The sequence below is a fragment of the Capra hircus genome, chromosome 11 (assembly GCF_001704415.2).
Source record: "Capra hircus breed San Clemente chromosome 11, ASM170441v1, whole genome shotgun sequence".
In the NCBI taxonomy this organism is placed as follows: domain Eukaryota; kingdom Metazoa; phylum Chordata; class Mammalia; order Artiodactyla; family Bovidae; genus Capra; species Capra hircus.
Genome location: NC_030818.1, coordinates 70,608,725 through 70,630,363, shown reverse-complemented (window position 1 = coordinate 70,630,363; position 21,639 = coordinate 70,608,725). Strand labels below are relative to the sequence as shown.

At 38.3% G+C, this 21,639-nt stretch overlaps 1 protein-coding gene across 1 annotated transcript in view; it reads left to right on the top strand.

Moving 5' to 3' along the window:
* Positions 1 to 19,930, top strand: part of WDR43 (WD repeat domain 43) — a 37,621-nt gene extending 17,691 nt beyond the window's left edge. The window contains exons 4-18 of the mRNA XM_005686855.3: positions 78 to 198; positions 976 to 1,115; positions 2,329 to 2,431; positions 2,960 to 3,024; positions 5,548 to 5,719; positions 7,260 to 7,346; positions 8,251 to 8,382; positions 9,983 to 10,114; positions 12,469 to 12,555; positions 13,139 to 13,170; positions 14,222 to 14,285; positions 16,334 to 16,447; positions 16,935 to 17,004; positions 18,182 to 18,231; positions 18,324 to 19,930. Coding sequence (XP_005686912.1) covers positions 78 to 198; positions 976 to 1,115; positions 2,329 to 2,431; positions 2,960 to 3,024; positions 5,548 to 5,719; positions 7,260 to 7,346; positions 8,251 to 8,382; positions 9,983 to 10,114; positions 12,469 to 12,555; positions 13,139 to 13,170; positions 14,222 to 14,285; positions 16,334 to 16,447; positions 16,935 to 17,004; positions 18,182 to 18,231; positions 18,324 to 18,515 — 1,561 coding nt within the window. The 3' untranslated portion in view covers positions 18,516 to 19,930. The remainder of the gene's footprint in view (positions 1 to 77; positions 199 to 975; positions 1,116 to 2,328; positions 2,432 to 2,959; positions 3,025 to 5,547; positions 5,720 to 7,259; positions 7,347 to 8,250; positions 8,383 to 9,982; positions 10,115 to 12,468; positions 12,556 to 13,138; positions 13,171 to 14,221; positions 14,286 to 16,333; positions 16,448 to 16,934; positions 17,005 to 18,181; positions 18,232 to 18,323) is intronic.

The following is a 21,639-nucleotide window of genomic DNA, read 5'->3' as shown; positions in this document are numbered from 1 at the left end:
TGATTTGTGTTTTATTTTTGCTCTGAGTAAAGGTTCCTCCCCATTTACGGAGATGTTTTTATTTCTCTTCAATACAGCAAATGGAAAGGTGATAATAGCAGTGTCAGTTCCTTGTGTATCAGCCCAGATGGAAAGATGTTGCTTTCAGCTGGTCGAACAATCAAACTATGGGTTTTGGAGACCAAAGAAGTCTACAGAGTGAGTGAATCAAATAAGTTGTAAGCATAACAGTGGTCTGGAGCAAGTATGGAGAAAGGCAGGAATCTGAACAAAAGAATATTGTTTTATAAGATTTGTTACTTTGAAGCATATGAAACAGTAGATTTTTAATAGACAAAACTTAGCCTTCAGATCTGTTGAAATAAATTAGATATGTCTTTTTCACATGCATTGCAGAAATGAATATAAATGGAAGAAATGAGTAGAATTTGAATTGTCTCTGTTGATAATTATAATTGTGTAATAATGATAGTAATTTTTAATTTCTAGCTTGCATCCAGTATTTGGTACACTTTTAGTATTTAAGGAAATTTAGAATTAACACAATACTTAACTGTGGAGATGTAGACTTATGATTTAGTGCACTTGGGTTACTGAACTTTTGGTGCTGTGATGATGCCTTAAAATTGTGGTTTCGACTCACTGAGAGTAACATGAAGACCTACAATTCCTTGGCTGTGTCTGAGCACCCAAGCACCCCTTTAAAATGGGTAGAATGAAGTGAGTCTTTAGGGTAAAGATGGAGGAAAAAAAGATTATGGGCTAGAGTCATGGGAGTTGGAAGGGACATTTTTAATGTTCAACATTTTTCAGATGAAATTTTTTAAAGTGAGGAATATAGCACAAATAATTAGTAGTCTGGAGTTCTGATTTCAGATATGTATTATCTGTATTATTTTTGGTACATGTGAACTCTTAATTTTTGTTAACTGCTTTATATCCATCTTCTCCTAAATGAGATTTAACTTTCTCTAGCACTTCACAGGACATGCGACACCAGTTTCATCACTCACGTTCACTACTATCAGACCTCCTAATGAGAGCCAACCCTTTGATGGAATTACAGGTCTTTATTTCTTATCTGGAGCAGTCCATGACCGGTTACTTAATGTCTGGTATGTAGTCTTTTGGATTTGGGAGGTAACATTACCTTGAAAGGATTGGTCACATTTACATGGTTAATATAAATGATGAATATGAGATTGGCTTTATTGTATCTAATGTTAGATTTACGTTGACTTGAAATGAGAAATTGAGCCTGCCTAAAAATCAGATCTTTATGAGAAAAATTTAAGAGTGTTATAGAACTTCCTCTGTGCTTGTTTAAAGATACACTAGGCTGAATATTTTTGTGACTGGGCAATTTAAAAACCTTTAAAAAAAATTTTTTTTTTTTTTTTTTTTAGAAAAATCTCTTATTTTGTTGAAAGAAATGACTACTGGATTAGTTCAGTAATGTCTATTTGCTGGTGGTTTAATACACACATACATAGGTGATGAACTTATGTTAAATAACAGTTTATCGAACTCAAACACTTTCTCTATAAGAATATCTTAACCTTTTTACTCTTAGGGATACTAGGCTTCACCTCAGCATTATTCTTGGGGGCCGTTTTAAACAGAAATCACCAACCAAAAGCGCAGGAGCAAAAAGCGTGGCACTAAGCAGGCTGTGAAAAGAATCCTTAGTATGAAAGCTGCAGTAAAAAGGCAGCATCGCCTTGTTTAACCTCATGGGTGTTGGGCTGCTCATATTCTTCACTTCTCTGTGTATACCTGTTAAAGACCATGAAATCACCGCAAATACTGATTTTGGGGTCTGCAAATAAATTTTAACAAGTAGGCATATTCTCAAATAAGGAATCAACAAATAATGAGGTCATTTATCTGTTTATTTCTGGACTCTGTTTTCTCAATATTACTATGATGTTAATTCTCCTCACATTAATCTATAAATACTGAGTGAACTCAGTCAAAATACTAGCAATGGGATTTTAAAATTCAAGTGGAACTGCAGAGCACTTAGAGTAGCCAAAATGACTTTGAAAGAGAAGTTGGAGGACTCACTTCAAGACTTGGAAAGCTTGTTGGCATTGCCATCAAGATAGACAAATAGGTTAGTGGAAAAGAGGTTGCTCATTGTTTAAGTCGGCCACAAACACATTAATGCTTTCTCTTTTCCCATGCAACCATGTTACATGATAGTGACACAAATATTTTGCTTTTTTTTTAATTACTTTATTTAGCTTTCAAAAGATGAAAATGCTCTTTGGCCTCTTTTTTTCCCCTCCCAGTGTCTTGCCTTCTAAACCTTGGTTTATTATCTAGGCAGGTCCGGTCAGAAAACAAAGAGAAGAATGCAGTGATGTCTTTTACAGTTACAGATGAACCTGTCTTTATTGACTTGACTTTGTCAGAAAACAAAGAGGAGGTAAGTGGCTTGTTTTATTTTTATTTTTTGAGAATTTGTTTTTGGACTTCACAAATACTCTTTAAATCAGGATTTTGATGATGTGATGGTTCAGGAAAGAGAATGAAGTAAAACAAAAATCTTAGACTGTTTGACGTAACCATTGAGTTCTGTGTCGAGTGCTCATGAGGGCAAAGGACAGGGCGTGGTGGCGCTTTCAGTAATTCAGATTTGCAGGCCCGCCGGCTCCCTGTTGTCGGCCAGTGCACTTGGCAGTAACTTAGTGCCTCTGAACCTCCAGGCTGCATGGTCATTGACTACGCTGTCTTCATAGTCTAAACTTCCGTTTATAAGCTTGACAACTTCTACTTGAATTGTTCTTTTGATGGAGGGATTATTTTTAAATTCAAAAGTTGTCCATCCTTACTGTTCTGATTTATCTCTGGTTATTATTTGAAGGGTGGAGAGGGTAGTCGGATTTTCATAAGTAATTATTAGAGTAGACTGAAGTATATTTCCTATTAGAGTAATGTTATGTTTTTGTTCTAGCCTGTCAAGTTAGCTGTTGTTTGCAAAGATGGTCAAGTTCATCTTTTTGAACACATACTTAATGGGTAAGTAAGAAAGTTCTCAAGTCAGAAATTTATTTTCTTCCCGTGACTTGCTACTGTTTATACTCCCACCTCAGCCTTGTTTGCTTTGTTCCTTTTCAGTTAGGTCATTCTGAAAGCTTTAATTCTTTGTCTGTATGAATATATACATTCCCATGAAAACTTGAGTTTTGGAGTTGTGGCTTATTTGTTCATATTTGTGGTTAAAGAGGGTGGCTTTTTGTGCTGTGTATTTAGTAAATTTTGTTAGTTCTAACATAAATTTTAAAAGAAATTAGCTTAGTAGGAAAACTTTGTTGTGAGCTTTGGTGAAGCTTTAATTTCTAACGTTGATAGTGTTGCCCTTGTCACACAATGGCGGGTCAGCGAATGCTTGTATTCTGGTGGACGGAGAGGATGTTGCTGATGTTATGTATAGTAGTCATAGAACAGGAATCAGTAAATTATGGCCTGCAGGCTGCATCCAGTAGAGACCATATGTGGCCCCCACCAAAGCAAAAACTATCTGGCTCTTTATAGAAAGTTTGCCAACTCTTGCCATATGCTGTGAACATGGTCTGAGACTCAGTCAATGTGCATAATGATGTGAAACTTTAAAATGGTTTCAACTTTTTATTGTCAGTTGGTGGCTTCCCTCATAGCTCAGTCAGTAAGGAATCTGCCTGCAATGCAGGAGACCTGGGTTCGATTCCTGGGTCAAGAAGATCCCCTGGTGAAGGAAATGGCAACCTCCTGCAGTAGTCTTGCCTAGAGAATCCCATGGACGGAGAAGTCTGGCAGACTTTACTCCGTGGTATTGCAAGTCGGACATGGCTTAGTGACTAAACCACCACGACCCTTCCTTTTACAATAGGAAGTATGAAAGCAGTATACATTTGTTTTAAAACATTCAGGAGACAGACGATTATAAAACCCAAGTCCCTGGAGCTCCATTGAGTTTCTTAGAGGTAGCTGTAAACCTTTTGGTGTGTAGCCCTCGAGGCCTTTGTTCACATAGTCATATCTGTGCGCGGAACGTATAACTGAAGGCCCAGAAGAGGGCCACAGTAAGGACTGGGGCATTTCTTCTTGGGCAGTAGCCTACCATTAAAGGATTTTAAACTGATGATTGATGGGGTTTGACCTAAACTTTAAGACATTGCAAAGAGAATAGGCCCTAGAAGGGTAAAGGCCAAAGCAGAGGCCAAAAATCCTGGCTGGAGATGGTTGTGGAGTTGGGAAACTAGGAAGAGAGAGTTGGAAAGCTAGTGGGGTGCTTAGAATTGGAGTTATTTATGGAGGATGTGTGCTTACTGGTGATAAGATGTCTGTGGTGTGAGTGTGTGTGGCTGAGATACAGGGACAGATAAGGTTGTTGGAGGCAAAAGGCTTAGGACTGAGAGGGAGGGGGAGGGAGGGAGGGGGGATGTCAGAAGGATCATCCGTCTGCACGCTATGTGTGAAAGTCACCAAGAAAGGAATTCTTCAGCAGAATTGTTGGACAGAATGACAGTGAGCCACTCACTTCTTTAAGAAGTGCTAAGTGATCTAGAGGCCATTGGGTTAGGGTTAGCTGGTGACGACAATTTCCGTGGTTCTAGAGATGGTGGAAGAGGAGACTGCTTGTAGCGAATGTTAGTGAAGAACAAGGTGCACACTTAAGTCATGGTGAAGGGTCCTGGCACAAGGGCGTGGAGAGGGCTGCCGAGGTGAGCAGCCTGGAGCAAGGTGAGTGGAGCTCTGAAGTTGAGGATCTAATTTCATTTATATCTTACTGATTATTTTGCTCCTGGAGGTGTGTTGCAGAGGTCGTGATGAGTGTTCAGAGATTGGAAGCATTTGGAGATGGGCCTTAGGGGAGTGGGGTGTGGACAGAGCCATTTGGGGCGGAAAGCTCATGGTGCTGACAGCACACGTGGGAGCTTTGGGGCCTGTTGTGGGGATAAACAGATGAGCAGGTGTACCTCATGGCAGATTTGGGGGTGAGGTGTTGGCAGGGTGGGGATAGATGACAGGAACACTGGTGCTCTGGGGACCTTCTCACTCCTGGTGGTGACATGGAGGCCCGTGGAGGATCCCGTTTCTTTACTTGACACCAGCTTCTGAGAATTCGTGTGAAATGCTACTTCACATTTTCTTTTTTATATTTAATTAATTAGTTGATTTTGGGCTACGCTGGGTCCTCATGGCTTTGTGCAGACTTTTTCTAGTTGTGGTACATGGGGACCACTCTTCTTGTGCTGTGCGGGCTTCTTATCGCGGGGGCTACTCATGTTGTGGGGTGCCGGCTTCTCGTTGCAGTGGCTTCTCTTGTTGCAGACCATGGGCTCTGTAGTGTTCAGGCTTCAATAGTTTCGGCTCCCGGGCTCTAGAGCACAGGCTTAGTAGTTGTGGCTCATGGGCTTATTTGCTCCTTGGCACGTGGGATCTTCCTGGATCAGGAGTTGGACCCATGTCCCCTGTATTGGCAGGCAGATTCTTATCCACTGCATCACTAGGGAAGTCCTATTTTCACATTTTCTTATGTAATTGTTTTTCCATTTTTAGGTACTGCAAAAAGCCTTTGACTTCGAACTGTACAATTCAGATAGCAACACCTGGGAAAGGCAAGAAATCAACACCAAAACCTATCCCTATTTTAGCAGCTGGTTTCTGCTCAGACAAAATGTCATTGTTGCTTGTATATGGCAATTGGTTTCAGCCCACCATTGAGCGAGTGGTACGTAGATGTTCCTGAAGTAAAGTAGCGTAACTTCAATACATCTCTGGTAGATGATGAATGTGAAAGGGTACATTGCTCTGTTTATTGGAATACTTAAGAAGATGTCATACATTTCCCTTTAACTGAGGGACCATTCAATGGGTGGTTTATTTTAACTTGTGAGAACTTTGGTTCTACAGTTGATCCTTAAACAACACAGATTTGAACTGTGTGGGTCCACTTTTACATGGATTTTTTCAATAGTAAGTACTATACTACTATACCATCCAAGGTGGTTGAATCCACAGTTGCAGAACTATGGATACATTGTAAGTTATAAGTGATGAATTTTCAATTGCATGGAAGGTCTGCACCCCTAGGCTCTGCGTTGTTCAAGGGTCACCTGTGTAATTTTACTTAACTCAGTATATCCAAAATAGCATTTAAATGCTGAGGCAATATAAAACATTTGAGATGTTTTACTCTCCTTCCTTTATTTGCTATTATGTCTTTGAAGTCTGGTATGTATTATTCACTTGTAGGCACATCTCACTTTGGGCTAGTCACATTTCAGGTGCTCAGTAGCCACAGGTATGGGTGAATGTTGCCCAGTTACCCAAAAGATAAATAAGATTTCGTGGTAATATCACACATTGAATATTCCAAGTGGAAATGTGATAGGTGGGGCAATGATTTAAATTTTTTGATTACAAAAGTTTCTTGAGGACTTTTGGTGTGTAATTATGAGCATATCCAGTAGATGAGGCTGTGAGAGAATATTTCTTGCTCAGGCAATCTGTTGTTGATTCGATTTAAAACTATTTACTTACTTTAAAAAAACATAATACATGGATATGATATGATAAAAAGGGGAGAGAAGTGTTAAGCTGTGAACATAAGTCTTCTCACCATATGTGGCTCCTTTAATAATCCCACTGTCCAGATGCAGCCTGTTAGCTGTTTGCTTGGTGTCTTTCAGATATTGATTGATTATGTGGGTACAGGAAATTACCTATAACTTTAAAGCCTTATAGATATATAGGGGTTTTGCTGCATAAACCTCCTGTTTATTACTGTATCAGGACATAGAAATTCACCTTCGAGCCAGTGCTTGTCTTTGACTAGCCTGTGGAAGGATAGCAGTAGGAAATCTTAGGGTAGGACCAGTCTTTTTTAGCAGATTATTATTTACAAGGGCAATGAGCTGATAATATTTTCTTTAAAACCTGTTACATTTTAAATCTCAATCATAAAAAAAATCTCAATCTTTTGAAGCTGCACGTGTGAAAACTTTGAGCAGTTCATAACTAAGGAAAGTAAACATTATGTCTGCTATCTTCAGAGATTATCCGTTTTCCTCAAATGCCCCCAGTCTGAATGATGATCAGTCTGAGTGACCAGGAGTTTTTTCTGGAAGCCTTCTATACCTTTTTGCATTTTTATAAATATGCACAAGTAGGCATTTCTTTTTCACTTTATTCTTACTCCCAGTTACTCTGTTTAACAGTTTTTTTTCCCCCTCTTCCACCTCTGTCCCCCTTGAAAATCCTGTCCCCAGGCTTTGAATTCCAAAGAACCTCATATGTGTTTAATAAGAGATATTTCAAACTGCTGGGCCCCAAAAGTAGAAACAGCTATAACAAAGGTGAGTGCATTGTATATTAGAAGTTAAGAAAAAAGATATTTGAATTGAATCGCTATGTAATATTATGTTTAGACTTTAAATATTATCTTTATTTGTGATCTTGTCTTAACTTTGTGGGATTAGGTTTTAGATATCAAGATTGTAAAACTTTATTCATTTCTGTGTTCTTAATTTGTTGAATGAATGAGTGCATAGGTGACTAGAAGTTGAAAACCTTGGATTTAATTCTTCCTCCTCTATCCCCCCATGCAGTATCACTGAGTAAATATCAGATTTGTCGATAAATTATTTTCCTCAGTTTCTGTACTTAAAAAGCAGCGTAACTTTGTTGAGAGGATTGTTGTATTTCAGGGTGAAATAAAACCTGAATCCGTGATGGGGCTGGAATTAAATGCCATATATAAGAGCATTCTTGTGATGCTCTATTTTGAATATAGTGTGGCATCTACATGTAGACTTGTGTTTGGCAGTCTAATGACCAAGATGTGCTATGATGACATCCATATGGTTTCGCTTCTGGCTGAGTTTCAGAGATGACACCTTTCTCTTGGCTGTCTGAGCATTTCTGGCAAAGATCAATTATTGAAGGTAGTAGTAAAATGGACAGCTTCACTGTTAACATTTTTAAGTCATTGTGTCATTAGGTAATAGGTAGATTTTTGTTTTTCTTGATTCTTTCCCTTACCTGGTGTTGAAAGCTTTAAAACCATGAATGTTCAGATTGTACTTAAATGCCCATATTCAATTAAAATGTATCTTTAATTCATATCCTATGAGTTAGTTGTATTAAACTTTTCAGTAGAAAAACCTTTTAAAATCTGTCAGTTTTCTCACTGGGGATAAATCTTACAAGGACTAAAGACATAATTTCCTTTGTCACGTGCCTCCTGTTCCTGTGCAACAGGTGAGGACACCAGTGATGAATTCCGAAGCAAAAGTTCTGGTGCCCGGGATACCTGGTCATCACGCAGCTGTCAGGCCTGCTCCTCCACAGACCAAGGAAGTAGAGAGCAAGAGAAAATTGGGGGAAAAGGAGGTAATGCAATCCGTCTGACCATTTTTGAGTTTGAAATTTAAGATGACTTGGGAGAATCTAACGTAATATATTGGATGGAGCCAAAGCCGAAGACTTCAGAAAATGGAGAGGACAAAACTCTGTTAACTAAAGAGGGTGCTCTTCTGGCCGTTTGTTTGTTCATTTTTAGCTGCGTAAGGTAATTGTAGTTTAAACCAGGACTTGCTGTGATGATTTTCATTGGGTTTCGCATGTTGCTGAGTTCCAATGATGCCTTTTCTCTTGGCTGTCTGAGCATTCCTGGTTGGTTTAGTGCTAGTTAGTATTTAAAAGTGATCATCGTTATAATCTTTTAAAGCACTTACACATTTCTTTTGTTTTTTTTTTGCAATTTTTAAAACCCTATTATGGTTTACTGTTCTTGTCAATGAAAAGTCCTCTTTTTTGTCTTCCATTCACTTGTCACTCTTATCTAAATAATCTCAAATTTTAACTGTTTTATCGTTAGAGAAAGAATGTTATGTTTCTTTACCTGATTTTAAATGTCTTGCTTTATTCATAAAAATTATTCCTCAATAACATGGTATCTGTATGTAAAAATAATGGCCAACTCTCTCTGGCTTGGCCTGGATCCAACCCTTTAATTGCATCCTACCTTTTAAAAATTGTTTTTCATAAAACATGTCCCAGACAGGAGGCTTTACCAAAGCATATTTGTTTGTTTTGGTAATAACAGAACATTTGTATTTTGATTCATTTACCAAGAGGCTGGCAGTACATAGTGGTTAGATTTGCTCTCAGAAGGGATTGGTTAAGTACAAGTGAGTTTGGTTAAGTACAAGTAGCAAATAAAAAGAAAAATAGGAAGACATCTTATAAATTTTGGGGGGAACCTGTCTTTGTGCTCTTTTGATAATATTTGTTAGCAAGAGACTTGAGGTTGATGGCAAGAGAAAGTTATAGAAGGGGGAAGCTTTTACGGAAAATTAAAAAAGGGGAAAATTATAGGTTTTTTCTTAGGCTGTAGTAATCAGATGCCAGACCCTTATCTTTTTTGAATCTTATAGAGGGATTTTTATGAATTACATTCTCAAATTGTGATTTTTCAGGTTTTTTCTTTCCCCCCTAAAATTTGTGAATTTGGACTATAGATATTACACTTGTGTGCAACATTGGCTTTATGGTGATGAGATTCTGTTGGAGTAAGAAAGAGCATGTTTGTGTTTTTCAGTGTTGAGTTGTGAATCAGTTAGAGCTTTTTGTCTCTTGAGACAGAAACACAGAGTAATTTGACCAAACTGGTTTAAGTCTTGCCTGCTGCTGCTGCTAAGTCGCTTCAGTCGTGTCCGACTCTGTGTGACCCCATAGACGGCAGCCCAGCAGGCTCCCCCGTCCCTGGGATTCTCCAGGCAAGAACACTGGAGTGGGTTGCCATTTCCTTCTCCAATGCATGAAAGTGAAAAGTGAAAGTGAAGTTGCTCAGTCATGTCCGACTCTGCATACCCCATGGACTGCAGCCCACCAGGCTCCTCCACCCATGGGATTTTCCCGACAAGAGTACTGGAGTGGGGTGGCAAGGTCTTGTCTGGTGGAACATTAACTGGTCATTTATGTTCTGTAGGTTAGCATTGAAGAACGCCTGGGAGCCCTGGATATAGCTACAAAAAAAGAAAAGGACGATCTTCCACAGACAAATAGTTTTCCAGTTCTCCTCACACAGGGCTTAGAAAGTAATGATTTTGAAATTCTAAATGTAAGTATTACAGCAGTTTTTAAAGGAAATAAGATGGTTAATTTTTTTTAGGAGGCAATTGACAGCACATTTACAGAGTGAATAGTCATGTACTGTCTTGAATTTAATGTTTTGTGCGTTTAGTCAAATGTCTATCTCTTGGTGGCACTATACAGACAGTCACCAACCTACAAAGGGATTGAACTGAGTTATTTTGAACCTGGAATGCATTTTCTCATAGAAATATTGTTGTGACTTGTTACTGGGTTCTTAGGCTTTAGTTCACAAAAGCCTTTATAAACGTTGTGTAGCTGAATTATAATACTCAGCATTCTAGATCACAATTTATATTTTTTTCTGTAGGAAAATGCGTTCCTGAGTTTTTACTCTGGATTCCAGAAACTTATTTCCCCCTGGCCGTGAGAGGGGGCGGTGAGGTGGAACCTTGGCAATGGATAGGAGGTTTGAGGGAAAAATTCAAGAGGGTTGGGGGTATATAAAAGGGAGGCATTTGCTATTTTTGTGTTTGTAAGTTGGTGACTGCTTGTATGTTGCTTAATTCGGTCCTCTTAAATTCCAGAATTTGAAGTGGTGGTCTGTAGAGAAAATTTAAGTGTAAAAAAAAATGGCCTTAAGCACTACCGGACTAGATTAAAGCAGGTTCACATTTGCTAAGTGCATTTGTTATTAGGGACTCTTAGTGCCACTTAGTATAGATGTGACTTGAATAGGCAACCCATGAATAATGTTTCTCTGCTTTATGTTTTGATAAATGGGAATGTCCTATGTTTAAGGTGATTTTGTAAAATGAGGGGGGAAACCAGACATATATGAAAACCTAAAATTACTTTCAAAACACTTTGTGAGTGTATGTATCTCGGGAGGTCGATTTTAGTCTAACATGGTATAGAAACCTTGGTGAGGATTTGGTGAAAAATAAGCTACAGAAAACAATTGACAGTGTTTTAAAAAGTATAACTTATTTGCCATCATAGCTTACTTAATTGTGCTTTGAAAAATTCCTTAGTAGTACAAGTGAATCAGTTATCTTTTTTTTTTTAAAGAAACATCTCATAATAGTACAGTGGGCCACAGTGAACCCATCACTCAGTTTCAAAAATTATCAACACTAACCAACCTGTCTGTTCTTGTTTTATCTGTTTGCCACACCCCTCCCCAGGTTATAGTGAATCAAATTTCAGACCTATTATTTATTTCAACCACAAATATATCCCTGTTCAACTCTGACATTAGCAATTCTTTTTAAAAACATAACCACAATCTGTTATCACACCTAAAAAAGGAAATGGTGATTTCTTAAAATTATCAAATATCCAGTTAATATTTACCTCTGGCTGATTGTCTTGTAAACTTTTATTTTTTCTCTTTCTTTAAAACCATATTCCAACAGAATCCACACTTAGGGAAATATTGGTCCCTTGGAGTTAATAAAAAATTAAAGCTTTTCTTGAAATGGCACTGTTAAGATAATGAAAAGGCAAGCCATAGGTTGGCAAAAAAACCGCAACTTATATATCAAATAACTTATATCCAGAATTTATAGAACTCTTTTAACTCATTTGTGAGAATCAACTCAAGTAAAAACCAATTGATAAAGGTGTGAACAGATATTTCACAGATATTGCAATGGCCAGTAAGTGCATATAAAGGTGTTAAACATCATTAATCATCATAAATGCAAATTAAAGCCACAATGAGATGACAACTGCATACCCATTATAGCTTTATTAAAATGTAGAAAACAGTACCATCTGTTGGGGAGGATGCAGAGTAACTGAAACTCTCAGCAGTTTGGCAGTTCCTTAGGGACACATCTGCCACAGGAATGTGCCATTCCGTCCTTAGGCGTTTACCACAAGAACCAGTGTTCATCCAGAGACTTGTACAGGAGTGGTCAGGGCGACCTTATTTCTACCAGCCCCAAGCTGGAAAGAACCCTCGACATGTGAAGGGATAAACAAATCATTATCTAGCAGGGTAGAGTGTGTACTCCTTCATCAACAACGTGGATGAATATCAAACTTAAAAGAAGCCAGGCAAAAAAGTACATACAACTTGCTCTCATTTATATAGAAATTCTAGGAAATGCAAACCAAATATATAGTTCAGTAGTTGCCTGAGGGAGGTGGGTTGAAGGGAAAGAGTCCAAGGAGTAAATGTCCTGATAACTTGCTGACTGTACTTGTCTGATAGCCATAAGAAATAGTGCATTCTTCATTTAATCCCTACCTCTATTTGCTAAAATTCAGTTGGTTCTTCAGTGTGTGGTTTTTAAAATCATTTTTACTGACTATTTCCTGTAGTGTCCTTAGTTTCTGAGTATGCTTATTTATATTTTTTTTCCCCCCTCACAGAAAGTACTTCAAACTAGGAATTTAAACTTAATAAAGAGAACTGTATTAAGGATGCCCCTGCATGCTGTTATTCCGTTGTTGCAAGAGGTAACTGAGTACACTTTTCATTCTAAGGTCCTAATGCTGTGACTCAAAGATGAAAATCCAGACATGGGTTTGCAGTATGTAACGAGCAGGGTACTTAAGAGTGCGTGATAGACGACCACTAGGTCTTCTCAGCCGAAAGTTCCCCAACCTTGATTTTTTCCTATGTATTTTAAAAATTGAGATATAATTTACATACCTTTAAAGTGTCCAGTGTTGCACAGTATATTATCGACTGTACAACTGCCACACCAGAAAGACAGCCTGTACCCATTAGTCACGCCCCATTTGTCCTTACTCCCCAGTTTCTGGCAGCCACTGATCTATTTTCTGTCTTTGTGTCTATTTTGGACATTCATTCATAAATCCTAGCCTAGATTTTTTATCAGATAATTACTGTTATTTTAGGAATGTATTCCTAGATGGTGTTAAGTTGGTCAAACATTGAGGAGTTAGGAAACAAGAATAATGATTTCCTAATACAGCTATGCTTTTCTTTTGGTTCTATGGATGTGTTTTCGTGTGAATTGATTCAGATTGGCTGGCTCTGAAGTACTGTGACTAATACTGTTTTTCTTTTCCTCAGCTTACAAAGAGATTACAAGGACATCCTAATAGGTAAGACGTTTAGGCAATCTAAATTGCTTTTTTCTCCTTTCTTTTAGAAAACAACTTTATTATCAGGTCATTTACTGGATTAATATTTAATAATTTAGGCCTAATTATGATGTGTAAAACTGGCCATTTGTAGAACTTGCTCAATCTCTGGTAGTTGCTAAAAGACACTATAAGGAAAAGATTGTATATAACTAATCTTATGAGTCATCTTTTGTTAATTTGATGACTAAGTATTTAGATAGGATGTTGATGGCCTCCTTCAGGTGTGCCAGTGGTAAAGAACCCGCCTGCCAGCGCAGGTAGATAAAAGAGATACAGGTTCAATCCCTGGGTCAGGAAGATCCGCTGGAGGAGGGCGTGGCAACCCACTCCAGTGTTCTTGCCTGGAGAATCTCATGGACAAAGGAGCCTGGCGGGCTACAGTCCATAGGGTCGCAAAGAGTCAGACAGGACTGAAACAGCTTAGCACGCACACAGGGGGTGTTGTTTTCTCAAGGATCTTAAGCTTGTACTATGGCATCATCAGTGTCTATAATGGATTTTTCTTTTCTAAGTTGTTTTTACTGATAGACTCCATTAGACTTTGGAGCTCACAGAGGAAAGTTGAAGAGTTCATTAATTAGGGCCTGACTTATGTTTTTGGCCTATGTTTGTCTTAATGCTGGTTTGGATATCTTCTGCTGTTTGTACCTTATAATGAAGAGATGGGCTCAGATACATGAGCATAAAATGCAGTGTCAACTGAGCCCAGTTTACTGCCTTGGTATCAGCTAATTATGAAGTAAAACATTCATTTTATATCTGGAATTGAATTATTTTTAGAGGAAGGGGTTTTTGTCCTGTTACCTAGTCCATTTTACTACCCTCTCCCTTTCCCAAGAGATTGCTATATTACACAGACCTCAAATAGACCCAGTGGAAGAATGAAAGGACTGTCGTATTCAATAGTGGTTTATTACTGGAGTCATTTTCTAGATCTTTATAACTCTGTTGTATTTACTTTGGGATTTGTGAATATTAGTTGATTTGTTGTGTTTGTTTTTTTTTTCAGTGCTATTTTAATGGTTCAGTGGCTAAAATGTGTGTTAACGGTCCATGCATCCTACTTATCCACAGTAAGTCTGTTCACTTGGAGTTGTTGAATAGTTTGGATTTGATAAGGATTATGAACCTGTGGCTTAACAAAAACCATCTACCCTTTAACTGTCAGCCGCTTCTTTTAAAGATTTTGTTTTTTCCCCAGGTGCAATATCATATTGCCATTGTTGTTACCTTTGATAAACCAGTCTTTTGTTGACCCAGATTTTAGAAGTAATACATATTCTGTAGAGAAGCTTGAAAAATACAGAAAGGAGAAAAGTTACATAGGAGCCTTCAGATGTTTTTCTGTATACACAACCTGTTTAGCAGAATTATCTGTACATTGTATGTATCTCTCCGCCTCCTGCTAAAAAGCTTAGTAATTTTTAAAAGTTTATATCCCCCGTGTTAACATGTCTGTTGTACATTGCCTCAGGAGGCTAAATGGGTGGTTTGTGATAAAAATGATATAAATATTTAATACCTGATGTTTCGCTGGGGCTGCTGTCAGCTCCTTATTACCTATACAGATGTAAGGGAGGGAGTGTAAAATCTTAAAGCAGCACCAGAAAAAAAAACAGTTCTATATCTCATAATAGAAGTTGTGTTATTACCACATCATTAATTCAGTTACATTAAACTAGAAATAAAATCATGCAGTTGGCCTTTTCTTCCTTTTATTTGATTATCTAGCATCTTTCAGTAGGTTTTCTTGAAAGATTTTAATGGAGAGTTGAAAATTCTTAATTGCTCTTTAAACTATAGTTTTTCCTTTCTTAGAACAGTTTCACTCGATTCTTGCCTGATCACTGTCCCTTGTTCTCAGGCTCCTTTTCCTTCAGTAGTTTGAGATAGGAAAGACTACTGGATAACCTGTTTTGAGTTTGGCAGTTCATTCTCTGTACGTCTGTGGTGATCTCTGTCACGGAGTGAAAATGGGGGAAGAGACAGGAAACAATGCGTATTGGTTTTCCTAGCTTACAGAAGCCTTGGGAGATTGGGGGGTGGTGGTTGAGTGGCATGGTGATGGGAATGGAGAGATCACCACAAGCATAGTACAGCACTTACTTTGTGACCTTGTTGAATTGCTTAGAGGTGAAAAGAGCCTTAGGAGGACTTGAAGTGAATCCCTTCTGGATTCAACCCTTAAGTTACAACTACTGGAATGGTAGTTGTATAACGTAGGTCAGGGCAAAATAGACTATGGAAGTACAGTATAGGGTAGACTCTGCAGCCCAAAACGGTTCTCTTCCTCAGAGAACAGTGCTTTTCTTCCACCTTCCCTTAATTTCTTCCTTATCAGGTATCTTTAAGCACGTTCTCTTAAGTCAAAGACTGCTAGGCATGGGGGCTTTAGTAATGTACACACACTCATTTTTATTATTTAAAATTTAACATTTGAATGAAATACTCTTATTTAGTGTCGGATAGGAGGGCAAGTAAAGGCTAGTTAAAGGACAAAGAGTGGGGTCCCTATTTCTACAGCTCTGGAGGGACGAATAAAGAAATTTCCTGCTTTCATTTCTGAAGCATAAGTCAGAGGATTCGTTAACAGGAAGTACGTTTGAAATACTCGAAGGTCAGCTTTGTGGTCTGTCCCTCTGTCCTGTGGGTCTCTGGAAGCTCTGAAAAGCTTCCTGTAGCTACTGGGTCCTAATGGTAGAGGTTGATCCTGTGATATCATCAGAGAGGAAGTTTCAGAGTGAAGTCCTTTTTAAGAAAAAAAAAAAAAAAAGTTGAGGGTACTTTTTATTTAGTGTCTGCTTTATATTGATGTTTTCAAAAATAATATGATCAACACAAAGAGGTCCCACCCTGCAGTTTGTCTTGCCTTGCAGTTTCTCCTGACCTTCTATCATTCTTTTTAAAAAATGTATTATTTGTTTTTGCTGTTAGTACAGTAAAGGCCTCTGAAAGTTTGAGATTTTGCTAGGCTATGTGATAGGCTGCCACTGCCGTTAGAAGTGCAGGCATTTCCTTGGGGCTGAATAGGCAGACATATGTGAGCATGACTTCTGTATTTGTTATCTATGTTTTGTTATGATAGTGTCAAGGTATCGTTTTTATTGTCATCTTTTTGTAGTTGCCTGACTTGGTACCCCAGCTGGGGACACTGTACCAGTTAATGGAAAGCAGAGTAAAAACTTTCCAGAAGCTCTCCCACCTTCATGGAAAGCTCATCCTTCTAATCACACAAGTGAGTAGATCAGATTGTTTTGTGCTAAACATTTGAATGTGAGAGTAATGGAGAGAGGAATAAGAATTGTTTGCCTGACTGTTGAAAGTGCCCTATTTCAGTTAAAACAAAAACTGGTAGATGAAGATCTAATTTTTAACTAGGCAATGTTATGTACTTGATAGTACCTGTGTCAACTTTAACTCGTCACCATCAATGTTTCAGTTGTTAATACAGTTAGAATGGTTGTGGTGCTGTGAACAAGAGTCGCAGGGTATTGCTACAGCTTTTGGTCACAGAAGGAAATCTTACCTTAGAAGTATTTTCAGCTTACACAAAGCAATTCTTTCTTGTATTTGACGCACTTGCCTTTTGCCTGGTGTTTGAACTGCGTCATGTTAAGGTCGCCCGTTACAGTGGCTGAGGGTGGGCTCACTGTTGGGGAGGTTGGGTGATGCTTGAGATAAGTTTACGCTCCACTTCACAATAGCGCCTGATTATCTTTCAGGTCACAGCGTCCGAGAAGACAAAGGAAACGACTTGTCCTGCTCAGAAGGCAAAGTTGGTGTATGAAGAAGGTAAAGACTTAGGGTATATGCTGGACAGTTCATTTTCACATTGACTCAGCTCTGTGATTTGTGAGTAAGATCGTGCTTTGGCACACCTTCTCCGATAAAATGAACAAGCCCTTGGCGAAACCAGCAAAAATGCGATCAAATGAAAGAGAGGGCACAAATATAGTGACAAAAAAAGAGCATTAGGTATGGAAGAGATTTAAATAGATGGACACCATGAACAGCCATGCAGATACAGAAAACCTGGATGGTATAGGTAATTTCTTGGGAAGCTTCAATGACCAAAATTGACTTGGAAAGAGAAACCTTGAAGTAATAGTTTTGAATTTACTTAGTCAAAATCTTGCCTCACAAGGTACCAGACACAGGTTTTATAAATGAATTTTATTAGTCTTTTAAGGAACAAGTCATTTTTGTCATATACGAATAATTCAGGCATTTTATGAATCAGAACCAGAAAAATGTAGTCAAAATAGCATTTTAGGCCATCCTCAAATAGATGCTAAGTAGCAGATTAATTATAGAAGTAAAGTCATGTTTCGTCGCCAAGTAGAATGTATTATAACAAAGTCATTAACGAGACAATAGTGTACTTTTACTACTTTTGGATATCCTGCCTTGTACTTTATGAAAGAAATGAATTCTAGAACATTGGACCTTGCAGTTGTTATTCTTCTCCACATAGAAAATACAGCAGAATCTGCAGTTGCACTGGTATTAAGATATGCAAATAGGCAAGCTTACTGGATACCAAGATCTAGCAAAAAAGGAATTGGTAGCATTATGATGTCCCAGTAATGTATGTCCATAATGTCCCATTCGGAAAATGTATTAGGAAAAAAGATCCCTTTCACAGCAGCATACAAAACTATCTAGAAATACCTCTAAAAAATGAAGCAAAACCTTTATAGAGAAAGCTATAAAACATAACTGAAGAACATAAAAACATACCTGAATTAATTACACTTTTTGTGATCCCACCCTTCCTCCCCGCTTTTGTTGAGATATAGTTGGCCTAACATTGTGCTCCTTTTAGAAGTACGACATAATCCTTAGATGGAGGGCAGCTAAATAATATTTCTAAAAGTAAATTCAGGAGTCTGATTCCATTTATTAGTTTACAGTGCTGTGCCTTTTGCTTTGATCACAAAATTAAAATTAGGTTTCCCTCTTCTTACAGAATCTTCTGAAGAGGAATCTGATGATGAAATAGCAGATAAGGATTCTGATGTAAGTATTTGTTTCCTCGTACATAAATATGCCCTATATCCTGTAAGAACGAGGCCTTCAGTCATGCTTTCCTTGCTTACTGTTTCCACCAGGATAATTGGGATGAAGATGAGGATGAGAAAGCAAGTGAAAAAGATGAGGATGTTGATGAAGAGAATGAAGAGGAAGAAGGGGATGATGAAGACAAAGATGAAGAAAATGGTGAGGACAGAGATGTGGCAAGTGAAAAGGAATTAAATGGAGATTCTGATTTAGATCCTGAGAATGAAAGTGAAGAAGAATGAACAGAAAAGAGCAGGCCAAACGAACTGTGTAAACTGGCTCACCTTACCCACTGCTGCCGAGTTCTCCTGGGGAGGGTTGTCTCTGACAGATGCCAAGGACCGCTGCACATTTCCAAATTCCTAATGGTGGTTCCTATGCCACTTTGCTGTCCTGAGCACCCCAGACCTAACTGTGTAAATAAGAGAGTTTCATTCAAATGTTAATAAACTTTACACAGTAAATAGACACATTTTCTGCAATGTACTGACATGAGTGTCCAATATATGGTATATTTTTATAATATAATATCCTAGTATGATTGGATATGCCAAGAATTGACATAAATGAAAAGACATTTCCCACGTAGGGGTTCAAGAACTGGACTTTAATGAAGGAGTCAGCTCCTATCTCAGGTTGGTATCTTTCATCACATCCTGATACAAAGCAGCACTAGAGAAACAATTTTAATTTGGTACATTTTCATAAAACATGAAGGGATAAACTAAAAACTGGAGTAAAAATGATTGTGATTAAAAAAATAATAGTAAAATCACCAGTTTTCCTAGCTTCTCAACTGTGGTAATCTGATTTGAATCAGATTGAATATATGGAGTGCTTCCCCAAAACAACCACTTATTTTTCAAGCTGTCATGTGAAATATTTTTTTAAAATACACAGAAATCATGATGATTAAAAAGTAAAGAATTAGCCATATTAAGGATTTTTCTTGACTGCAGGTTGCCTGTAAAGAATCATCAGTGTATAGATTTAGAAGTGCTCATTACCTGCAACTTTTTAAAAGATTCAGTTTCAGCTGCTTTTGAAGAGGTTTTCATTTTTATTTAAACTACTAATGGATCAAAGAACAATTGTTTATTTTTTTCTCTTTGGTTTTAGATATTAATGATGACCTTGTTGGAATTTTTTTCCAAAGAAAATATTTTTATAATTCCGTAATTTAATGTGTTCCTTTTCATCACCCACTCTTGGCAGTGTTAGGGTATGTTTACCTGAAAATAAATCTGACTCAAGATTTTTTATGTATGTATAAAGAAGTATTTTGTGTGCTATAAAAGCCTTTTCAAATTATCAGTAACTTTTTTTTTTTTTTTTTTAAGAATGAGCCAGTATTTGCTCAGTGCTCTGTAGGGAACATGCAGATGGAAGCTCAACTCTTAAGAAAGGGCTGGGGAGATGGGTTTATTTTTCCCACCTGTGAATATGTAAAACATAAAACCATTATCTCTGAGGGACTTCTCACATCGATGGCAGATTTCCGTGCTCAACTAGTGGAGCTGGAGCTATACAAGCATCTTGGGAAAGTTAGAGTCAGCTACTGGTGTAATGTATAGTTATATTTGTCTATAAATGGAGCTGTTTATGGCAATTTAATACCATTCTCTTTGTAAAGTGAATAAATATTCATCTTTACCCAGTGCTTGTCTTGTGGTATATGTAGGGGAACACAGCTACAGGTTTGGGCTTGTGGTGTGAAGGTTTTTTAAAAAAGGGTCTTGTTCCACTAGCATTAATAGGCACATGCTTTCAAGGCTTTTTGGATAATCTAGAATTTGTATCAAAGTGAAGAACCTAAGAACTTTCAGAAGCCAGTGGTGGCTCCTTGATCCAGTCCCACCTGGCCGGGCCGTGCTCCTGCAGACCGAGGCTGCTGTGATGGTCAAGGGCGCATGTGGTCATGTGTCAGGCCCTGCTCAGCGGTCTGAGTCAGATTTCCTCTCTGCCCTACCACCTAGAGGACTGTGGTGGATGCTCACTATTTCTTGTTTTAGACAAATCCAGAAGTTAAGTCCCAAACTTAGGAAGACTGTTTCCTAGTTTCAGAGTATTCTGCTCCTAATCCAGTCAAGAGTTTTGAGGATGTGTGGTGTCTTTTTTGAGAGTAATTTTTCTTAGCTTTTTTATTTTGAAAAATTAACCCTCTGCCCTTGATCAAATCAAGGATCACATACTGTATTTGGTTGTCATTGCTTTGTTAATCCAGAATATTCCCCCTTGTGTGTTTCATGATTTTGAAACTTAAGTAAACCCACATAATTTAAGCTGTGTTATAGAATGTCCTACATGTCCTTATAAAATGTCCTTATGTAGATTCTTGTTCAAATGTTTTCGGTGAGAAAACTAAATAGGTGACAATATTTGAGATTAATTTGTAAAAATAAATTCTGGGTATGGATGAATGTATTTGATGAAAGTAGATGTGAGGCTCTAGGTTTGGGATTTTTGAAGCCCTTATGAGGGTCAGAAATGGGATCTATGTAGTGAGATCATTTTGGGCACATTGATATATATATGTATATATTTTATATATACACACATGAAGAAGTCGCTCAGTCGTGTCTGACTCTGTGACCCCTTTGACAGTAGTAGCCTACCAGGCTTCTCCATCCATGGGATTTTCCAGGCAAGAGTACTGGAGTGGGCTGCCATTTCCTTCTCCAGGGGATCTTGCCAACCCAGAGATCGAACCCGGGTCTCTTGCATTGCAGACAGACGCTTTACTGTCTGAGCCACCAGGGAAGCCTGGCTGTTATGATTTTTGTGGAAGTGAATTCTCAGCAGTGTCCATTTAATCACATAACATACCGATAGCCTACTCTCTCCGGGATTATTTAGTTGCTTGTTTATTGTCATTCAGTTACGTGATACAGAGCTGACATTCTATCAGAAAAGTACAGGGACTTTGCTTGTGGTTCAGTGGTTAAGAATCCACCTGCCAATGCAGGGGACATGGGTTCAATCACTGCTCCGGGGAGAGTCCACGTGTCAAGGGGCAACTAGACCCATGGGCCACAACTGCTGAATCCTACATGCTCTAGTACCCTGTGCTCTGCCACAAGGGAAGCCACGACAATGAGAAGCCCGTGCGCTGCAGCTAGAGGGTAGCCCTTGCTTGCTGGAACTAGAGAAAGCCCATGAGCAGCAGCAAAACGCAGCCAGAAATAAAAAATTTTTAAAAGCAGTAGAAAGTATATAATGTGTAAGGTATGGAGAGGAAGTAATTCTATTCAGTATGTTAGAAGGTATGGTGACTGGGGAAAAGTGAAAGTGAAGTCTCTCAGTCGTATCTGACTCTTTGTGACCCCATGGACTGTGGAACCCCATGCTCATTCCATGAAATTTTCC